At 49.0% G+C, this 21,116-nt stretch overlaps 1 protein-coding gene across 3 annotated transcripts in view; it reads right to left on the minus strand.

The window, feature by feature from the left end:
• NECTIN2 (nectin cell adhesion molecule 2) overlaps positions 1–21,116 on the minus strand; it is a 95,018-nt gene that overhangs the window by 40,454 nt on the left and 33,448 nt on the right. For all 3 annotated transcript variants that reach the window (XM_053397839.1, XM_053397837.1, XM_053397838.1), the window contains exons 2-4: positions 5,764–6,117; positions 1,792–2,085; positions 560–677 (exon numbers count right to left, since the gene is read on the minus strand). In XM_053397839.1, coding sequence (XP_053253814.1) covers positions 560–677; positions 1,792–2,085; positions 5,764–6,117 — 766 coding nt within the window. The remainder of the gene's footprint in view (positions 1–559; positions 678–1,791; positions 2,086–5,763; positions 6,118–21,116) is intronic.

Genomic DNA, 21,116 nt, shown 5'->3' on the forward strand with positions numbered 1-21,116 from the left:
TAAGTTTGAGAACCAAGGTACCACTGTAGATGTAATTGCCAGGAGCAGCTTGCATTGAAAAACAAAAAGCCGCAAGTTTCTAGTTCTTGTGAACACAGAAGTGAAGCCTGGGGGGAGGGTGGGAAGCCATCACTCACTGGGCATCTTCTAAAGAAGCTGTCTCCAGCCAGGTGCTTTGGATCACAACTCCCTTTACCCCCAACCTGCTGGTGGTTATGCTGGGTGGGGCTCAAAACATGTGGTTCAAAACATCTGGGGAGCTGAGATGACCCTCCCGGGCAGACTTTCAAATTCTGAACGTCCCAAACAGTGCAGGGAGAACATATGGTCACTCAGTGCAGATCCTCCCTCTTGAAATCAGGAACTGCGGCACATGGAAAAGCCTTTCATCAGCACCACTCCTGAGAAAGTGCAGGGATGCACTTCAAAGCTCATCAAAGTGCAGAAGTCCTAATTGGCCGGCTTCAGGTGAATGCCTCCACGGAAGGGCACACTCAGGGGCCGGGCCGTGTGTACTGGCTGGCGGTGGGAGGGAGAGAGAAAGAGGTTTCGGACTCACGTGCTCCAGATGAAGTCGGTGGGCGGAGGGTTCCCCTTGGCGGTGCACTTGAGCGTGGCCTCGTTGCGGCTCAAATACCAATTGTCATCATATCCCTCTATGGTGACCTCAGGAGGATCTGCAAGGAGAAGCCAGATAGGATACTCCTGTCTTTTTGGCGGCGGGCCCTGAGAAGACTCACAACCCCCTGCTTCTTCTTTCTCCCCTAGCCAAGATTGCCTTCCTGCGAATATCCCCACAAGCTCCGCATTTTCCCGCAAGCACTTTTCCCTTTGCTTTCCCTACCCTACAGCAGGGAACAGCTTCTGCTATCTCCCCAGGTCCTTTTCTCAGTTTTTTCACCTCCTGAAGAGTGTTTTATTAGCTATAGTTCTTTCCCAGTCTGTTTCTGCATCAGAATTGCCTTTGGGTGTTTTAAATGGTTGCATCGCCCGCGGGTTTGCAGCTCTGGGCAGCTTGGGGAGAAATGGTGGGATTCAAAACACAACCTCCAGGTATCATTCCCCTCCTTCCAACATGCCTCCAAACTTGTGCTCCAACCACTAGGCGCCACTCCGCTACCCAAAGCTAGGGGTGGAACCCAGGCATCCTCGTTTCCCACAGCTTGCAAAGCGACGCCTTACTTCAACTGCTCCCCATCCCACCCCCCAACCTCAGGGTGGAAGCGAATAATAATAAAAATAAGTTCAGAGATTGTTCAAACCAGCATTCAAAGACCAATCCTCATTCACCTTCCCTTCCACATCCCAGGCCACTAAAAGCAGGCATAGGCAAACTCCGGCCCTCCAGATGTTTGGGACTACAATTCCCATCATCCCTGACCACTGGTCCTGTTAGCTAGGGATGATGGGAATTGTAGTCTCAAACATCTGGAGGGCCGGAGTTTGCCTACGCCTGACTAAAAGTATAGGATTGTAAGTTTTTCTAGGGTCAGGAAATAAGAGCAGAGAAGCGAAGGCTGTGTACAAACCAAACATTTAAAGCACATTCTGCACCCCCTCCAGAAAAAAGAACCCTGGGAACTATAGGTTACTCCTCACAAGAGCTACAATTCCCGGACCCCTTAAACTGCAGTTCCCAGGGGTCTTGATGGAAGGGGGAAAAGAACAGCCTTTAAATGAAGGGGGGGTGTACAGTCAACGTCTCCCGGGCTCTCTGAGCGTTTTCCTCCGCAGGGGCCCACCTCGAGACCCTAGCCACCTCCAACCCCAAAGCCAGGCCGCACCACTCACACAATATCGAAAGCACCACCGGAAGGGCTTCTGGCTGTGGTTGCGTCTTGTGCTCCACAATGCAGGTGATGCGCTGCCCGTTGGCTTCCTTGGTGGGCACCATGCGGTAGTAGCTGGTGACGGTGACGGTGCCGTCAGCGTTGGTCACCTCCGAGACGGTGGCGTTGCCGTTCAGCCCCGACTGCCACGTGATGCGGGCCGGCGGCTTCCCCCGGTCAGAGATGCAGACAGCCACAGGGAGTTCGAGGTTGCTAGCCTTGACCTCCTGGGCTTCGGCCGTGTTTGTGGGCTTAGCTGGAAGAGAGGCAGAGGTTGGGGGATGAAACAGAGCGGAGGGCTGGACTGTGCCACTTTTGAACTGCGGGGAGAAAGAAATCTGAGTGCATGTGTTTGGAACTCCCTGGTGGCAGAAAAAAACTTCCCTCCACATAGAAAGCTAGCATGTCAGGGATCAAATACTCTCCGCCAACTGGGGTTTTTTTGGGGGGGTAGGCGGGTTCTCCTCAGTCAAGGAAGGTTGAAACATGCACTCCTTCCCCCCACAGCCGAAGAAAACGGTGGCGTAATGGTTAGAGTGATGGACTAGGACCTGGGAGAGCAGGGTTCGAATCCCCACTCAGCCCTGAAACTCACTGGGTGACCTCGGAGTGGTAGACAATGGTGGTAGACAATAGTAACACAATAAAAATGATAAATGATGAAAAATAAAAGCTCTCCCTGTTGATTTGACTGTACGAACTGGCGTAGTGCAGTAAACAGGGTTAATAAAAGGAGTGACTCCGAAGTTAATTGTTCTCCATCTGGAAGCCTGCTTGCATGCAAGGGAGACAGAATTGAAGTGCCCTTTGCCTGTGCCTGGAAACGCAATGAACTGCCTAATAATAGGACAGCTCTGTCAAGGCTTCTGCTATTCATACGGGAGAAAGGGATTTGAAAGAGTCTTTTCCCACGTCCTGATTGGCGCAGATGAACGGGAGGAGCTGCTGTTGCTGGCTCTCGTCCCCCTTTGCTCAGTTCAAAAGCGTGCCCTCTATTAAGGCCTATTTGCATCGAGTAAACATGAAACCTCCATTCCGGCCACATTTCGAACCTTAGCTATTGCATCGGAAGAACCGCCGCTACCTGTAGATTCCCCGCAATTGAGGGTCATTTCCTCAAAGTGTTCGCCAGCTACTCCACTGCAACACTTTCAAGCTGTTATTGCTGCCACTCGTGGCTCTAAAGTGATTAAATTAGTTTGGATTTCTCTTCTTCCGGTAAAGATAATGCTGGCGGGAGAAATCTGTGCAAGAGGGGAAAGTTATGCAGATCTACCCATGGCCTGATTGGTGCAAGTTTCCAAGGTTTCCCCATCATCACAGGGGCTAGAATCTCCGTAATCTTTAAAGGCTAATTAAAATAAAAATAAAAATGGACTCTTCATTGCTCCAGGCAGAAAGCACGCAGGCCTGGTTTATAGCTGTGCAGATTCCTGCACTAGAATATTAGAATTATGAAGCCTTTATGCAGTCGTACCTTGGAAGCCGAACAGTTTAGTTCTCGGACGTTTTGGCTCCTGAACGCCAGAAACCTGGGAGTGCTCCGGTTTGCGAACTATTTTTGGAAGCTGAACATCCGACGGGGCTTCCGCAGCTTCTGGTTGGCTGCAGGAACTTCCTGCCACGCTTTGGTTTCTGAACATTTTGGAAGTCGAAATGTACTTCCGGAACGGATTCCATTAGATTTCTGAGGTACGACTGTATATACAGTTCAGCACTCTAATTGGCGTAACTTATTCTGGTCTTGCTACTCACGAGGAGGGGCAAGGCAATAAAGCCCCCACGACCCCCCCTCCAAAAATATCCCATTACAGTGGTACCTCGGGTTAAGAACTTACCGTATTTTTTGCTCTATAAGACTCACTTTTTCCCTCCTAAAAAGTAAGGGCAAATGTGTGTGCGTCTTATGGAGCAAATGCAGGCTGCGCAGCTATCCCAGAAGCCAGAACAGCAAGAGGGATCGCTGCTTTCGCTGCGCAGCCATCCCTCTTGTTGTTCTGGCTTCTGAGATTCAGAATATTTTTTTTCTTGTTTTCCTCCTCCAAAAACTAGGTGCGTCTTATGGTCTGGTGTGTCTTATAGAGCAAAAAATATGGTGATTCATTCTGGAGGTCCATCCTTAACCTGAGGTACCACTTTAGCTAATAGGGCCTCCCGCTGCCGCCGCCACACGATTTCTGTTCTCATCCTAAAGCAAAGTTCTTAACCCGAGGTACTATTTCTGGGTTAGCGGAGTCTGCAACCCGAAGCGCCTGTAACCTGAGGTACCACTGTATTCTGCCACCTCAAACCACCGTCAGCTTTATGCCTCCATGTAGATTTTGAGGCTGCAGCATCTACGAAAACGTGCCCCCACCCCACCCCGGTCTTTTAAAAATGCAAACCAAGAGCTTTTGTAAGCAGGATTTGTCACCCGGCTCCACACTGAGCTGCTGCAGAAATCACAGAACACACAGCCCTTGCTTTTTAAAAGGAGAAACCCCTCAGAGATAGGTCATGCAAGGAGCTCTCAATCTAATGAGACCGCAAGGTAGAAAAGATGGGGGGGGGGGAGTGGGAATCCCCCACCCCCAGGAGGTCCATCCATGCTCAGATTAAAGGCGAAGAGAGTCCTAAATGACAGTCCAGCGACTTTATTGCTGAGCCATGCAAGAAAACTGCAGTAATTTGAGCACAAAGCCCTGTTGGGTCTCTGTTGCCCAAAGCCCTTTGGGGTTTGTTTGTTTTTTTCTCCCTGCTGCAAAGCAGCCTATTAGGTAGGGACTTATTACCGCTGTTATTACGCTCCCCGGTTGCGGAACATTACAATGAATTGCCCATAATTAATTCGAGGAATCGGGACACGGCGCTACCTCGCAACACAGGGGCGCGCGAGCGTTTAAAGAGGCTCGGTTCAGAAATGGCCCCGAGGAAGCAATTTAAAAATGTGCAGATTCCCCTCCCGTCAGAATACTGCCAGATGCAGGCAATTTGCATCTCCAAAAATAACAGGCAGAATGAGCCACAGTCCTCCTTCCCAGTTCTGGGAAGGACAGATCGGGGAGAGGGGGAGCATGACTCCATAGGCCTAACCAGCACCCTGCACAACATCACCCAGAATATTCTTCAGTGTGGTCGTTAGAGGGTTGGGCTAGGAGCCTAACGAAGGGGGAGGCTCTGGGCTAGATCCCTGCTTAAGTCACAAAGCTCCCTCACTGACCCCTGTCCAGGACTAAACTGCCTTACAGGGGAAAAGGCATGGAGAAAGAAGAAGCCCATTGCAAACTCTGAACTCACCGAACATCCCATATACAGTCGTACCTTGGAAGTCGAATGGAATCCGTTCCAGAAGTCCATTTGGCTTCCAAAACGTTCAGAAACCAAGGCGCAGCTTCCGATTGGCTGCAGGAAGCTTCAGTTGGCTGCAGGAAGTTTCTGCAGCCAATCGGAAGCCGCGTCGGACGTTCAGGTTCCGAAGAACATTCACAAACTGGAACATTCATTTCAAGGTTTGCGGCATTCGGGAGCCCAAATGTTCGACTCACAAGTCGTTCACGAACCAAGGTATGGCTGTAGATGCGAAGTAAGATGAGGGTAAGTTCTTCCCACCATTTAAGACATTTTTATACCATCTTCCCACTGAAAATATCCAGGGCAGCGTAGAATTGGGCTGTTTGCCAAGGGTGGGGAATCTGTGGCCGCCCCAATGTTCCCGAACTGCAACTCCCATCATCCCTCAACACTGACCCTTGTTGGCTGGGGCTGATGGGAGTTGGAGTCCAGCACCCCAAGGACTTAACCTCCAGCTTAAACAGGCATGGAAGCTCCTCTGGTGGGATGTGCTCTCTCTCACTCCAGGGTAGCCTGATCAGCTGCAGGGGTCTGCAGCCTCACCAAGCGCAGTTCATTACAGGGGGTCCCACATTTGCCTTTCTGCATAAGGGTTTGCCCTTACCTAGTACGACCAGGTTGGTGGTGCCGTCTTCACTGCCCAAGGGGTACGCAGCGAACTCGCAGGCGTAGGTGCCCTCGTCGGCCATGCGCAGGGGGCCGATGATCAGCGTAGCGTCCTCCAGGGTCTGGGTCTTGAAGCGGATCCGCCCCTGCTCCGTCTCCAACGGGTAGTTGGGCTTGTGGTCCGGGTGGAAGACGGCCACATTCTGCTTCCTGCCCGCGGCTTCCTTCATCCAGGTGACCAGGCTGACCTTGATCTCGTTGCCCGTCGACACAAAGTTGCACGGCAGGGTGACTTCCTGCCCCAGGTAGCCCGTGACCTCATCCAGGACTTTCACCCTCTGGGCGATGGCAGCTGGAAGAAGGGAAACGGCTAGTTAAGTAACGGGGCCAGCCACGGTTTTAAAGCAGGCTGGCAAACATACCCTTGCCTTGATAGTCTCTTTGCTCCTCCCTCTTCACACCTCTCTGGGTTCTGGGAGACCAGTGGGGAAGGGAGCTGGTTGCAGGAGGAGGACTCATCTATGCCTCTTGGCCCCTACTCCTTTCCAGCCTCCTCTTCTGCCTCTAATTCTGGACTGCTCTCTGCCACAGACTCTTCCTGCTCACTAAACCCTGTTACCTCTTCAGCTTCCTCCTCCCAGTCTTCTCTCTCTGATTACTCAGGGTCGTCCCACCACCACTCCCCGGACTCTGAGCCTTCTTCCCCGGGGGAGGAGGGGGGTCCCTAGCTGGTGCCTCCCACCGCTCTCTTGCCTCCTGTCAATCCATTATACCTTCGGGTATAGGGTGGTATAGAAATAAAATTAATTATTAAATAAAAATATCGTGGTAATGAATGAGAAGCAAAGAAGCTGAAGCCCAGTGCATATGAGACAGAAATTCTGTTAGTAAGAGGCTCTTGAACTCAGATAAAGTGTGTCCGGCCAGCTGTGGAAGGAGCTGCAACCCCCCCCCCAAAAAAGGATCAAGTTTGCAGCTTGGAGCAGGGTGGGCTTCTCTTGGATCCAGTTCTGTCCCTGGAAGCCCAAGTGGCCATCTAGCTGCCCAGCTACACCCTTATCTGGACACAGATAACCTGGCTTGCATACCTTTCAAATGTTTAAAGTGTCTGCTCACATTGCATTGTCTAGTTACAGCTTTGTTAGGCAGGGATGGGGAACCAGATATTGCTGGCAGCCCAACTTAGGGTTACCAGACGTCCCCGGTTCCCGGGAACAGTCCCCGGATTTGCAAATCTGTCCCCGGACAAATTCCGTCCCCGGATTTGCAAATCTGTCCCCGGGAAACGTGGCCGCGGCAGCCTCAGCAGTCCGGAGCCAGCCTGGTAGCGCAGTTGGTTCTGGCTGGCTTCAGGAGCTGCTCGCTGCCATGGCACCCGCCATTTTTCCTGTGCCACGGCAGCAGGCAGCTCCTGAAGCCAGCCAGAGCCAACTGCACTATCAGGGTGGCCTCTCCTGGGCAACAGCCGCCCGCCTGTGACTCCCTTGATCTGTCAAAACACAGGAGGGAAGGGGGAAGGAGATTGGGGAAGACTTGGGAGTCATGGGCAGGCACCGTGCCATTGCCCAGTTTAAAAACAACAACTCTGATGGAAGAACTGATGGAACAAGATTGGAAAAAGTTTAAGGACTATTTACAAAAATATTGCAAAATGTCCGAGTGTTAACATGATGTGGGAAGTGAAGGTAACAGGGCATGTGGGATTTGGTTAAATGTGAATGAAAAGAAGAATTTCAAAAAGGAGAAGGGGGTTATGAACAGATTAAAATTATGTCCTAGTATATAAGATGAGGAATGGGCTAAGATAACGAAAACTTGGGACATAATAATTAGAAAAACATAATTGTAAGCATGGTATGAATAAAGGGTTTGAACTTGCTGAAATAGATTGGAATAAAGAGGAACACAAAAAAGGGAGATGTGAGGAGGTCAGGACAGAGGGATATGGAACTTTGTAATTTTTTAAAGTGGATTTTTCTTTTTTCTATTTTTCTTTTTTGCTATATATTTTTGTTTTCTGTTTTTTCTGTGGGCTTTAATTAATGGAATGATCTATGTGAAATGATGAACTTTTTGTTTTTGTAAAACTCTAATAAACATTTATAAAAAAAATAAAATAAAAACAACAACTCTGCGCATTTATGTTTCGCAGGGTACGAACGAAGGGCTTTGCGCATTTATACAACATGCATGTGTGCTTGGGCCCAGTACTGGGGATGCCTCACCCTCCCCACTACTGACTCCCTGTTGCTACTCAGCTTCAACAACAACAAAAGTGTCCCCGGATTCACTGAAAAAAATCTAGTAAGCATAGTCCAACTCCCATCAGCACCTGCCAGCATGGCCCATGGTGAGAGATGATGGGAGCTGGGAGTCCAGCAACACCTGTAGACTCACAGGTTTCCCCGTCTTTGCACCGTTATTCCCTCTGCTGCAGAGAGTGGAAACTCGGGCTGAGAGCCTCGCCTAACACCTCCTTGGTGAGTGACTAGCGGAGCCGAGATTCGAACCAGGGGTTTCCTTGCCATCTGGGAAGCATGTGAAAATTGACAATGCAATAAAGGAAGCCCAACGTCTTCCTGCCATTATCTAGAGGGGAAGGAGAAGCGGTGATGCAGATTTCAGGCGGTCCCCGGGAAGGGGGAGCAGCAAGCTGATCGGCAAACAGATGGAGGAGAAGCTTCGGCATCTGCAGACTGGCTTGTGGTTCTGCCTACAGTGAAATACTGCTGCATAATGCAGAACAAGCGGAGCTGGGCGGCAAAGAGAGGGAGAAAAAGAGCAAATGTGGTATCAGGTGCAGGATTCAGCTCCAAGGATTTCAAGCCTTAGTTTGAAGTGATAAGAGGCCTCACGGCCTGGGAGCATGTAGGTCGTGCCTGTGCAAAAGCCTTGGTGGGGCTGTGCATAAATTTTGGGGAGAGGAATTGGATTTCAGCTCCTTTCCCCTTTCCACAAAGTAAAATTATGCAAGGGAAAAATTCCAAGTTTGGCTGGTTCATATACAGTGGACACTCGGGTTGTGAACGTGATCCGTGCGGGATGCACGTTTGCAACCCGCAGCGTCCGCAACCCACAGCAGCACGTCTGCGTACACGCGGGTTGTGTTTCGACGCTTCTGCGCATGTGCGACCGCCGAAACCCGGAAGTAACCTGTTCCGGTTCTTCCGGGTTTCAGCTGTCCGTAACCCGAAAAAACACAACCTGAAGCGTCTGTAACCCGAGGTATGACTGTACTTTCCACCAGCTTCCCCTAACACGGTGCCCTTCTGGTTTTTTTGGACTGCAACCCCCATCAGCGGGGTATAATTGCTTTTTTAAAAAGATACAGCAAAACAAAACAAAAAAATTCTGCTCCCAAAAATCTGGATTCTGCAATCTGTCTCAAGTAGCCTATCCCAACTTGATGCCCACCTTGCGTTTTGGACTACAACTCCCATCGGCCCCAGCTGGAGAGGAGGGGAGGCAGGAGACAGAGATGAGGCCGGCTGCTGGAGAATCCAGGGAGTCTCCGCCTCCTGCTGCAACCAGCTCCCCTCCCTCTGGTCTCCCAGAACACACAGAGAACTAAAAAGAGCAGAGGAGAGATTGGTGGCACACAGACACAGTCTCAGATTGCTTGGTGGGTGAACCTTGGAGACTTAGGCAGCTGTGGGAAGTCAAGGACCTTCAGTCCTCGCAACTGCCTCATTGGGGCGAGACCTCCCGAGAAGAGATCTGAGCCTGTGCTGTTTTGGTTTCTCTGAATAAAGAGTTAAACTTCGCTGACACGCGATTCCTACTTCTGACACTAACTCCAGGTTTGTCCTCATCATCAGGGGAGGTGAAGTGCTCAAAAGTGTTGGGACAGTTTATTTAGCGTTGGTCAGAACAAAGAAAAACATGACAGCCTGCATTGGTATGCTCAGGCAACAAGAAGGAAACGAAAGCAACTGAAAACATAAAAATCCTGTGAACAGGAAATACGCAGACTCTGTGACTCACAAAGCCTGCTCCCTTTTAAGGTGGAACGGAAATATCCTAACAAAAAGGGCATGGAGGATCTGTTCCCAGCTGAAAGTACTGCCATTACAGCGGTACCTCGGGTTAAGTACTTAATTCGTTCCGGAGGTCCGTTCTTAACCTGAAACTGTTCTTAACCTGAAGCACCACTTTAGCTAATGGGGCCTCCGGCTGCTGCTGTGCCGCTGCTGCACGATTTCTGTTCTCATCCTGAAGCAAAGTTCTTAACCTGAAGCACTATTTTTGGGTTAGCAGAGTCTGTAACTTGAAGTGTATGTAACCTGAAGCGTATGTAACCCGAGGTACCACTGTATATCGCCTCTGGTCATTATGTGGCCACAGAAATGGCCACATTCAATGCCAGAGCAACGCATACCAGAGCATGGCTCAGCGTCTCAGGCCCATGTGACAGAGGCCCGCACCAAACAGCTGCCACATCCGCCCAACCAACCCAAAAGCACTTTGCACGTTGCATAAAAAAATCTGTGAGTAATATCTGACAGCCACCTCTTAATCATGGGGTTGCAATGGAAAGCCAGACAAGTCGGGCGGACTTGACTCGCCCTTCTAGAACAAGGTGGTGCAGCAGCAGCTGCCTCTGGCAGAACCACACGCACTGGGCCCACATGTGTAGGAAATGTGCCAACATTTTGCCCAGCTTGAGAGTTCTTCGCACTCAAAAAGGCTCATTTCCCGACCGCAAGTCCAGAGGTAGCGTTATTATCAATCTACGATGGGGTGGAAGGTTCGCAGCCTACAAAGGACTTGCTCACAAATTTATTGACAGCTGCACGAATTATGATAGCTAGGAAGTGGAAACGACAAGGTGAATATAAAATGGAAGAATGGTATAAAGAGGTGTGGCATATAAGCTATTAACGATAATTTAACATGTGTCGTTAAGGTAAGATGGGGAACAGGCAGGAGAAATGATTTTGAGGAGATATGGAGGGCGTTTGCAGAATTTGTACTGTTAAAACGGAAAAGGGGTCAAACCATCGCAAGAGGTGTTGAAATTTTGGGAGGTCGGATAGTTACAATGGAATGGTCTCAATGGAGGGTGGCACATTTTTATTCTTATTTATTTATGATTATTACTTTGTCAAGAAAAGAGGCTCATTTCACAACAGTCTAGGTTTGCATGCCAAACACAGAGATTCCTTTACATGAAAATTAATGTTATAAAGGGAGGAGGAGGGAGGACGGAACTGTGCTGATAACATCACTACAAGCATTAGACACTGAAGAGATAATCGCAACAAACACTCTTAAAAGCACCGTTGTTCTTTCCAGGAGTGGAAATATCCTAACCTTGCCAAGAATCCTGTCCCATCCTCCCTTTAGAACGGGGTTGCTCAAGTCTCCAAGAGGCTAATTTATTAAGCAGCAGCCCGGCTCCTGGCGGAGGAAGGATGGGATAGAGATATTTTTTTTAAAAAAGTCTCTCAAACTTTCTCCAACACAGCCGGGGAGGTTAAAAATAAATAAATAAGCAGATAAAACAAGTTTGACAACAGTATCTAAACACATACAATATTCCTGCTGCTATATACAACCTTTAACTCAGGGATGGTGAACCTGTGGCCCTCCAGATCAGGGGTCAGCAACTTTTTTCAGCCGTGGGCCAGTCCACTGTCCCTCAGACCATGTGGTGGGCTGGACTTTATTTTGGTGAAAAAAATCAACAAATTCCAATGCCCCTCAAATAACCCAGAGATGCATTTTAAATAAAAGCACACATTCTACTCATGTAAAAACACACTGATTCCTGGACCGTCCGCAGGCCGGATTGAGAAGGCGATTGGGCTGCATCCGGCCCATGGGCCTTAGGTTGCCTACCCCTGCTCCAGATCCAGCCATATATGGGAGCGGGGCCTTTTCTGTGGTGGCTCCCTATTTGGAATGCTCTCCCCAGAGAGGCTCGACTGGCGCCATCACTACATCTTTAGGCACCAGGCAAAAACATTCCTCATTGCCTGGGACTTTGGCCATTAAACAATCTATGACTGTTGGTTTGGTCCATTCCCGCCCCCCCCCCCGGTTGTTTTATAACATTTTTTTATCATACTATGCAAATTATGTTTTTAATGTTAAGGTCTTGGGCTAAGGAGAGGTATATAAATCAAATTAACAGCAACAACATATGGCGGTGTGCATGTGGTTGGGAAGATTTAAAAAACTTGAGCAGATCTGTCCCCCCCTGAACATTTCCAAGGAACGTTCATAAAAATCCTAATTTGTACTGTTGTTGGCATCTGTCTGTCTCAACAGACAATGGAGTGCACCTCCGAGGTTGAAGACAAACTGCTGCATTAGTAGCACTGGAGTGACAGCCCTGGGGCGAAAGTCTGGGCAGTGTGTATGGAGGTCCTGGCCTGCCCAGACGACAAGACCACCACCCTTGGCCCTGCTGATGGGGTCACAAATAATTCACTAACAGGGAAGGTTAGGGAAGCTTTTACTGTTTGACGGACTATTGTATTTTAATACAGTGGTACCTCGGGTTAAGTACTTAATTCGTTCCGGAGGTCCGTTCTTAACCTGAAACTGTTCTTAACCTCAAGCACCACTTTAGCTAATGGGGCCTCCCACTGCTGCCGCACCGCCGGAGCACGATTTCTGTTCTCATCCCTGAAGCAAAGTTCTTAACCCGAGGTACTATTTCTGGGTTAGCGGAGTCTGTAACCTGAAGTGTATGTAACCTGAGGTACCACTGTATACTGTTGTAAGCTGCCCAGAGTGGCTGGGGAAACCCAGCCAGATGGGCCGAGTGTAAATAATAAACTACTACTACTATTATTATAGGCACTGTGGGTTAAACCACAGAGCCTAGGACTTGCCGATCAGAAGGTCGGCGGTTTGAATCCCCGCGATGGGGTGAGCTCCCGTTGCTCAGTCCCAGCCCCTGCCAACCTAACAGTTCGAAAGCATGTCAAAGTGCAAGTAGATAAATAGGTACCGCTCCAGCAGGAAGGTAAACGGCGTTTCCGTGCGCTCCTCTGGTTCGCCAGAAGCGGCTTAGTCTTGCTGGCCACATGACCCGGAAGCTGTACGCCGGCTCCCTCGGCCAATAAAGCGAGATGAGTGCCACAACCCCAGAGTCGGCCACGACTGGACCTTATGGTCAGGGGTCCCTTTACCTTTACTATTATTATTACAGGGAGTGGAACACTTTGACCGTGTATATACAGCCCAGCTGTAAGGCCCAAACTTGTGTGGCTGCACCACAGTGCCTCAACGCACATCCATGATTGGACAAAATGGAATCCTCCCACAATACACTGCTCCGACACAGCTCCAAAAAGCAGGAACACTGCAGGCCAGGGGTCGGGAACCTGCGCCCCTTCGGACATGGTTGATTACAACTTCTGCAATCCTTGACCAATGGAGAGTTGGTGGCTCCCCATCCCGACTCCAGGAAGGAAGCAAAACGGGGATTAAGCATGGAGAAAGGATGCTTCTGCAAGAAGGGGCAACTCTATAAACCACTGCAAAACTAGCAAAAGGGGCTTTCTTCTGTTCTCTGTGCCGAAGCGGCGCTGCTGAATCACTGACTGTCAGATTCAGGTTAGCAGGAACCTTTTGAGAATCCCAGGCTGTCCAAGCACCACTCGGCAGACGAGGATCTCTTCCGACGGGCAGGCCATGAATAAGTAAAGGGAGGAGAGTGTGCAGTTTGCAAAGTGCTGCCACACTCTGCCCCTGGAGGGTGAAGCACAGTCAAATGACACACACAGGCCAAGCAAGCCGCAGATGCACGCAGAGAGGGGACTCTTAGCACCAGCATTTGGGCTGCCTGGGTTACAATAGCAAATTGAGACATGCTCCATTTAACACACACTCCTGCGCCCATTTTGTTCAATGCACTCACTGGCTAAATGGCGAAAATGGATGCTTCCCCCAGGATGCAGTCACCAGAGAGAGAGAGAGAAATATAAGCAAACTTAGAGACCCTTAAGGTAGCAATCTGTGCTTCGGCCCTCTGCACCCCGGGAGTGCTGCGTAGATGTGTACGAATGTGAACTTTGCACTAATTCACCCAAAAAGCTAAACATCTGCATCAAGAGCACCTGTTGCAAAAGACCTAACTCCAGCGCTCTTCTCACAGAAAGCCATGCACAACCAAATGAAGTCTGCATCTTGCTGTTCATGTTTTGATTCTGCTTCTGGAGCGAAAAAGCTATACAGTGGCACCTTGGTTCTCAAACTTAATCAGTCCCGGGAGTCCGTTCGACTCCCGAAACCATTCAAAAACCAAGGCGTAGCTTCTGATCAACTGCCGGAGCTTCCTGCACTCAAGCGGAAGTGTGTCAGACGTTCAGCTTCCAAAAAACGTTTGCAAACCGGAACACTAACACTTACTTCTGGGTTTGCGGCGTTCAGGAGCTGCTTTGTTTGGGAGCCAAGCCATTTGAGTACCAAGGTACCACTGTACGAGGCTCCGAATCCCTGTAAAAACACACGTACCACACAAAATCACAAAATGTCCTAACCGTAGGCCTGGATATCTGGTTTTCAACATCGCGACATATCACCAGCTAAACATCACAATATACTGATACAGTGGTACCTTGGGTTAAGTACTTAATTCGTTCCGGAGGTCCGTTCTTAACCTGAAGCTGCTCTTAACCTGAAGCACCACTTTAGCTAATGGGGCCTCCTGCTGCCGCCGCACCACCGGAGCACGATTTCTGTTCTCATCCAGAAGCAAATTTCTTAACCCAAGGTACTATTTCTGGGTTAGTGGAGTCTGTAACCTGAAGCGTATGTAACCAGAGGTACCACTGTATATCACAATGCCTGAAATAAGGATGGAGCTATGTAGAAGCATTGGCTGACTTCACGGTTTCCCCCACATTGTGATTTTTGCATAGCACGCACACACACATCATAAGTCGAAATACATTGCCAGATCGAAAAATTAGGAAACTGATATTACGATACGGATTTCAAACAGGTTTTTCGACAACCTATCGATACATCGCCGAGACCTTCCCAACACAAGTGGAAAGTAGATTCCACCGGACGGCGTCTACACATTTTCAAAACTCAGCGTGCGCGCACCCCCCCCCCCAGCCACAGGGACTAGAAACTTAAAAAAATAATAATGAAGCAGAGTCAAAGAATACCAAGTTCGTCATCAGGTGCCAAAACCCAGCTCTGGCAGGTGACATGGGATCAACACAGCCCTGCTTATTCCCTTTCCAGGCACACAGCTCTCCCAAACTAAAATTAATCCCATAAAACTGGCTACCCTTGAATTACTCAGCACAACCTTTTGTCTCAAAAGAGTGAGATGAGCTATTCCAGGGAGGCTAGGGAGGAGAGACCCAGGCTGCATTCGCAGTAATAATAGAAGCATTTAGTATTTACATTGCTCAAAGCACTTTGCATATATTATTATCTCCATAATCCTCACAATAAGCCTGTAGATAATACTGACCTATCATCCCCATATTGCAGTGGGGAGGGAGCGGAGTGGAGGACACCAAGGACCAGAAATGGCAGCTTCCCTAAGGTTTCCCAGAGAGAGTTCATGGCCAGGCTGAGATTTCAACCGGGGACTTCCAGCTCATAACCATTATGGCTCCAACTAATGCTTAGCTTAGGTGTGCTTCGCGTTATTGTTTATGAAAGGATTTGACCGGGACGCTTTGTGTGTTTCCTTAATAATATACTGGCAGGAACGAAGTGCAACTCAACAGTTTGCACCTGCTGCCCGCAAATGCTAAAATACCCATTTTTATAAGCTTCACCTGCCGCCACGGCCACTCGCTCCCCACCACCACCGACATGCCCAGCAGCGGACCTGACACTTCTTTCTCTGCCCCCCACAAAAGACCATAAGCAGCGACAGGCCAGATGGAGAGTGTCTGGCTACAGCCGAACCACAAGGACAGCATGGCACACATTGCAGATAAAGGTGGAGGGGGGTGGGAAGAGTTAAGGTGACCCAGTTTTAGGGCAATCTAAAACAGGGATGGGGCCTGCGCCACATACGGTAATGGCCATATTCACATCAGGGCAGCAGATTTGGAAGGGACCGTTTCAGAGCGGCAAGCTGTTTGGCATTTTATGTTTGCTGCCTCAAGACAGCAAAATGTCTTCAGCTATCGCGCACTGGCAGGATTAAGCAAGGGTATCGGCTGGATCCTTCAAACCAGTGTTAGAAACTCACAGCACTTTTTTCTTCTTCTAGAAAAAGAGATACCGGAGCTCACTACGAATGGATTCCCTGTTCTCTTATAACGGCAGTGGTGCCCACCTGAGAGGTGTCGGAACAGAGTTCCGTCAACTTCCGGCTGAAAATAAGCCCTGGAAACTCATAGATATAGAAGGTAATCGCTAAAGGGCACCATAATTGCTGAATGTGGCACCCTAAACGTAGGTTATGGTGCTTACGCAACAATTCCCCCCAGCAAGGTTTATTCTTATCAGAGTGCAAGTAGATAAATAGGTACCGCTCTGGCGGGAAGGTAAACAGCGTTTCCGTGTTCTGCTCTGGTTCACCACAAGTGGCTTAGTTATGTTGGCCACATGACCCGGAAGCTGTACGCCAGCTCCCTTGGCCAATAAAGCGAGATGAGGGCCGCAACCCCAGAGTCGGCCACGACTGGACCTAATGATCAGGGGTCCCTTTACCTTTACTATACTACTTAATATTTTAAAGGGAAAAAATCGCAAAGTGGCTCACAACACATTAAAACATAAAATAAAACAATCAAGAATAAAACAAATTGAAGCTTCAAGGAAAACATTTCAGATCCTTCTCTAAGTGCCATGTTGCTTTCTCCCTATTTATTTAACTCCTTAGTTTATAGAGCTGCCTCATAGCAAAAGGATTCTAGGAAGGCAGTGTGGGCTAGTGGTTAGAGTGTCAGACTCGGACCTGGGAGATCAGGGTTCAAATCCCCTCTCAGTCGTGACACTCAAGAGGTGACCTTGGAGTTACTTACAGCCTCTTAACCTACCTTGCAGGGTCGCTGTGGGGATTAACCGAGGAAGGGGGCCTGAATCATGTGCTTCTTGGGAGACAAAGGTGGGATACGGATGCAATAAATGAGCTCTTCTGCTGACCTGCTTAAGAAAGCCGGAGGGGCCAGCCAGATGGAGATGTCTGTTGCCAGCCTGGCCCACCCAGGGTTCTCCACGTGGTCACAATTGGACCTGCGCCAGCCACAAAATGCGCCTGGCTAATTTCTAACACTGCTGCCAATACCTAATAGAGCAGCATAGAGAAGGACGACAAAGCCATCCCCTCCCTCTCCAAATCAGTGGTGTGTGTCCTTGAAATCCAAGGGGTGCAGAACTCTGCCCGTCTCGCAGGCTGCCTCCTGGGGAACTCTGCTTACATCTTGTACTACAACGTCCCACGTGGCTCAGGTATGTTGCAACACACATCCCGTTTTTGACTGTGGGGGGGGGGCGACAAGCAACAAGGAAGTGTTCACCCCAGAGGCGGCACAAGATGCGTGTGTTGGAGAAGGGGAGTTCGGTATGGAACATTTCAACTAATAAGCTCTTCACACTTCACAGCCCAGCAGAAACAGGTTAGGGAAGCCATTTCCCAGTCGTGCGGCTGTTATTAATCCCCCATTGCTTCCCTTCTAAATGCAGGCTGCAACCGGAACCCCGCAGTCCTGGGTCCAAAAGCCATCCATCTCCCCACAGGCTGCAAGCCAAAAGATTTCAGCTCCATTTTGTGCCAGGGGGTGGGGAGGCACATAGAGCCCCTGTTGACAAAAGCTGCCGGCGCGGTACATTTACCAGGGTCATATTTTATCAGTTTAGAACAATGGTTCGCATTATGGAGCTTTGTTACAAAGCAGTCTGGATGGAGGGAGAAGCAAGAGGAAAGGCAGGCGATGGAACAGTTCACAGCCACACAGACCGGGGCAGGGGGCAGGAGACGGGTTACCACACCAGAACCTGCCGGCCAGAACCTGAGCATCAGCAAAAAAAAAAAAAAAATAAGGCAAAAATTAGGAGGAAGCAAGAGAACCTGGTTTTTCCATTTTAGCTGAAAGATAGTGGCTGGAATCCAGAGAGTTACTTGAAAAAAGTCGCAGAGTTGCTACTCTGCTAAAAAAAGAGCGAGAGAAAGTTTTGAAAGTCCTTCATTCAGCACACAAACCTGCAACAGTTCCTTCTCTCCACCTCCACCAAATTGGCCTTATTCAAACATCACTTCAAAGGGAAAACTAAGGTTAAAAATGTGAACAAGCAGCACTGAAATCACAGGCGATTTTTGCTCCTCCTGCAGTCCTGCCATGCTGCGAGCCCAGCCACAGTCTAGCTTGGTGTTGCCTCCAAACCTGGGCTTGTGCTTGGTTTCTTTCAAACAAACCATGAGCAGTAAGCCGGGAACTAACCTTGGCTCCTCCTTATGGTTTGTTCAGAGGGAAACAAACCATGAGCTTGGGGTTGTGGGCGTAATACTAAGGCAGACAGCGGCTTAGCTCCCAGCAGTGTGGCAGCACCTGAGATTTCGCAAACAAGCACCTGGCAAGCTGAACGTTCACATTTAAGCCATAATTTGGTTTCAGGGTGGTTTAAAAAATGATGTGCAAACCAGGCTCTGGCTGCCCCACCGAATATAATGCAAGGGGAGATGTGGATATGGGAGAGCAATGGGGATTGGGGAAAGATAAAGGATATTTGGGGGCAAGTCAGAACATACTGGTCCCATCACCTCCTGGCAAATAGAAGGGGAAGAAATGGAGGCAGTGAGAGATTTTACTTTCTTGGGCTCCATGATCACTGCAGATGGTGACAGCAGTCACGAAATTAAAAAACGTCTGCTTCTTGGGAGAAAAGCAATGGCAAACCTAGATAGCATCTTAAAAAGAAGACATCACCTTGCCGACAAAGGTCCGTATAGTTAAAGCTATGGTTTTCCCAGTAGTGATGTATGGAAGTGAGAGCTGGACCATAAAGAAGGCTGATCGCCGAAGAATTGATGCTTTTGATGCTGGAGGAGACTCTTGAGAGTCCCGTGGACTGCAAGAAGATCAAACGTATCAATTCTTAAGGAAATCAGCCCTGAGTGCTCACTGGAAGGACAGATCCTGAAGCTGAGGCTCCAATACTTTGGCCACCTCATGAGAAGAGAAGACTCCCTGGAAAAGACCCTGATGTTGGGAAAGATGGAGGGCACAAGGAGAAGGGGACGACAGAGAACGAGATGGTTGGACAGTGTTCTCGAAGCTACCAGCATGAGTTTGACTAAATTGCGAGAGGCAGTGGAAGACAGGAGTGCCTGGCGTGCTCTGGTCCATGGGGTCATGAAGAGTCGGACACGATTAAACGACGAAACAACAACAGAACATACTGTAGCTACTTGTAGACTCAATTATCAGCTTTTGCACCTGCAAAAGAACAGCCTGGGTGGGGGGGGGCTTTTTTTGGAAGGGGAGGCATAGAAGCGAAAGATACAAGTTCAAGGCCTCATGGAATGAGGGAGAGATGTGGCAGAAAAATAGAAGTACCACAAGACCCACCCACCCCAGTTTTGAAGTTCCTTTTTCCTGCATGCACATTCAGACACAGAAAGTCAGGAAGCCCCATCAATCAGCGACAAGAGACAATGAGCTCAGGGTCTGAAAACACCTGTACCAGAGAACAGATAAGCTCAGAGGTTAACTTGCTGAGGTTCCCACAGTCTGTCTGCCCCCACCATTCAGACTGTCCTTTCTTCTTTTCTTTCTTTTTTTTAAAAAACACACACATTTATTGTTCTTCTCCCTGCTACCCGCAAACCATATCAGATGGTTTCCTGTTTGGCTTAGAAGATGCTTTTCAAAGCAGAAGGGAAAGAGAGAAGAGGGAGGGAGAGAGGGAGAGCACACAATGTGAAAAGCAAAGGCTTTTTTTATTAACAAAAAAAAAATATGGGAGCAGGCAGAGAGAAATCAGACACACATCAAGGACAGCTCCTCTGGTGCAGCACCAGCCTCCATAATTTTAAGATGGGGACAAATGAAAAAGGGAAGCCATTGCTGACCTATGAACTGTGTCGTGATATATCCTACTGAGATTGTTCTTTCTGAGAACTCACTTAAACCCTGCTGGTTGGAGGGTGGGGTTCTGTGCAGGGGGGGGGGGGGGAATAAAAATCAGTTTGCATATTCAGTGCTTTGGCTGCATCTCCCAATCCAGGAAGAGTGACAGCATTCAGAAGATAAACATTTTGCAGCACCTTTTAAAAAAGAGAAAGAAATCCCACCATCGTTTAAATTAGGGTAGCCTTGAATGTGCAAGACAAAATCCCTGGTTCCAGTCTCACCTCTGTCGCAAACCGCATTACTTGTGGGCCTTGAGATAAGCCACAGTGTTCTCACTTCCATCGCCCCATCTGCATTATGCAAATGCTGGTCTTGCACGCAGGATTTTGTAAGGATTACCGAAATAGTGCATGTTAAAGCACTTTGAACAGTTAAAAAGATGGGGGGAGCAAGTCGGTACCATGGTCAACTCAAGCCTTTCTGAACGAAATCAAATCCACTCGGGTTTTACATGCAGAGGCCTTGGGAGCTAAGCCTGTCCACCAGCCCCACAGGACATGGCAACCCAACCAGATGGCAAGCAGGGCTGCTGCGCAGATGTGTGGTTGGCAGTTTGCAGGTTTCAGCCCCCAGCCCAAACAGCTAAGAGAGACTGGGGCAAGACGAGATAACATCACAAAGAGGTGGTTGCAGGAGGAAGTGTGTTAAGTGTGTGTGTGTGTGTCTTTGTGTGTAAAAAAGCATGCATGTGCAAAGTAATATGGATTCATAACCTTGTCAAAGATGCCCCCACGGCTAACAGTTGGCCTTAAGAATAAATAACCTTTTAAAGTTTTATACAAATCCACATCAGAAACATGATGGCAGATTGCACCAAGGGGAGAGAAAGATACCAGTTTTGCTCACTGTGCTGCGATAAAGGGGCGGGGGAGAGTTGCAAAATGAAGTATTTCACACTGCTCAGACTTCCTTAGACCATATTCCCAGAACATATGTGCAGGGAGACACGAGACGAAACCCAAATTATTGGACTCCCTATCCGGCCTCAAACGCCCATGCAACCCAATGCCAGTTTCGCTCCTGCTTCTTTAAAGGTTGTTTGCCCAGCATTTTTAAAAAAATGTTCCCAAGGCCTTTTGGATTAATGAGATGGTTGTGTAATTGCGTGCCAGTTCCTCTCGAACCTGACCTGCCTTTAGCATGCTGTGGCGCTAACAAGCGGTTGCAGAAGCTCACAGACGGCAAAGCGGAAAAAAGGAAGGATTGGAAGAATCGGCATGGGGTAGGTTCTGCAGAGGTGGGGCCTTCTGAACCCGGGACCTGCAAGGAAATCAACGTTGCCAGC

The sequence above is a fragment of the Podarcis raffonei genome, chromosome 8 (genome assembly GCF_027172205.1).
Source record: "Podarcis raffonei isolate rPodRaf1 chromosome 8, rPodRaf1.pri, whole genome shotgun sequence".
In the NCBI taxonomy this organism is placed as follows: Eukaryota; Metazoa; Chordata; class Lepidosauria; order Squamata; family Lacertidae; genus Podarcis; species Podarcis raffonei.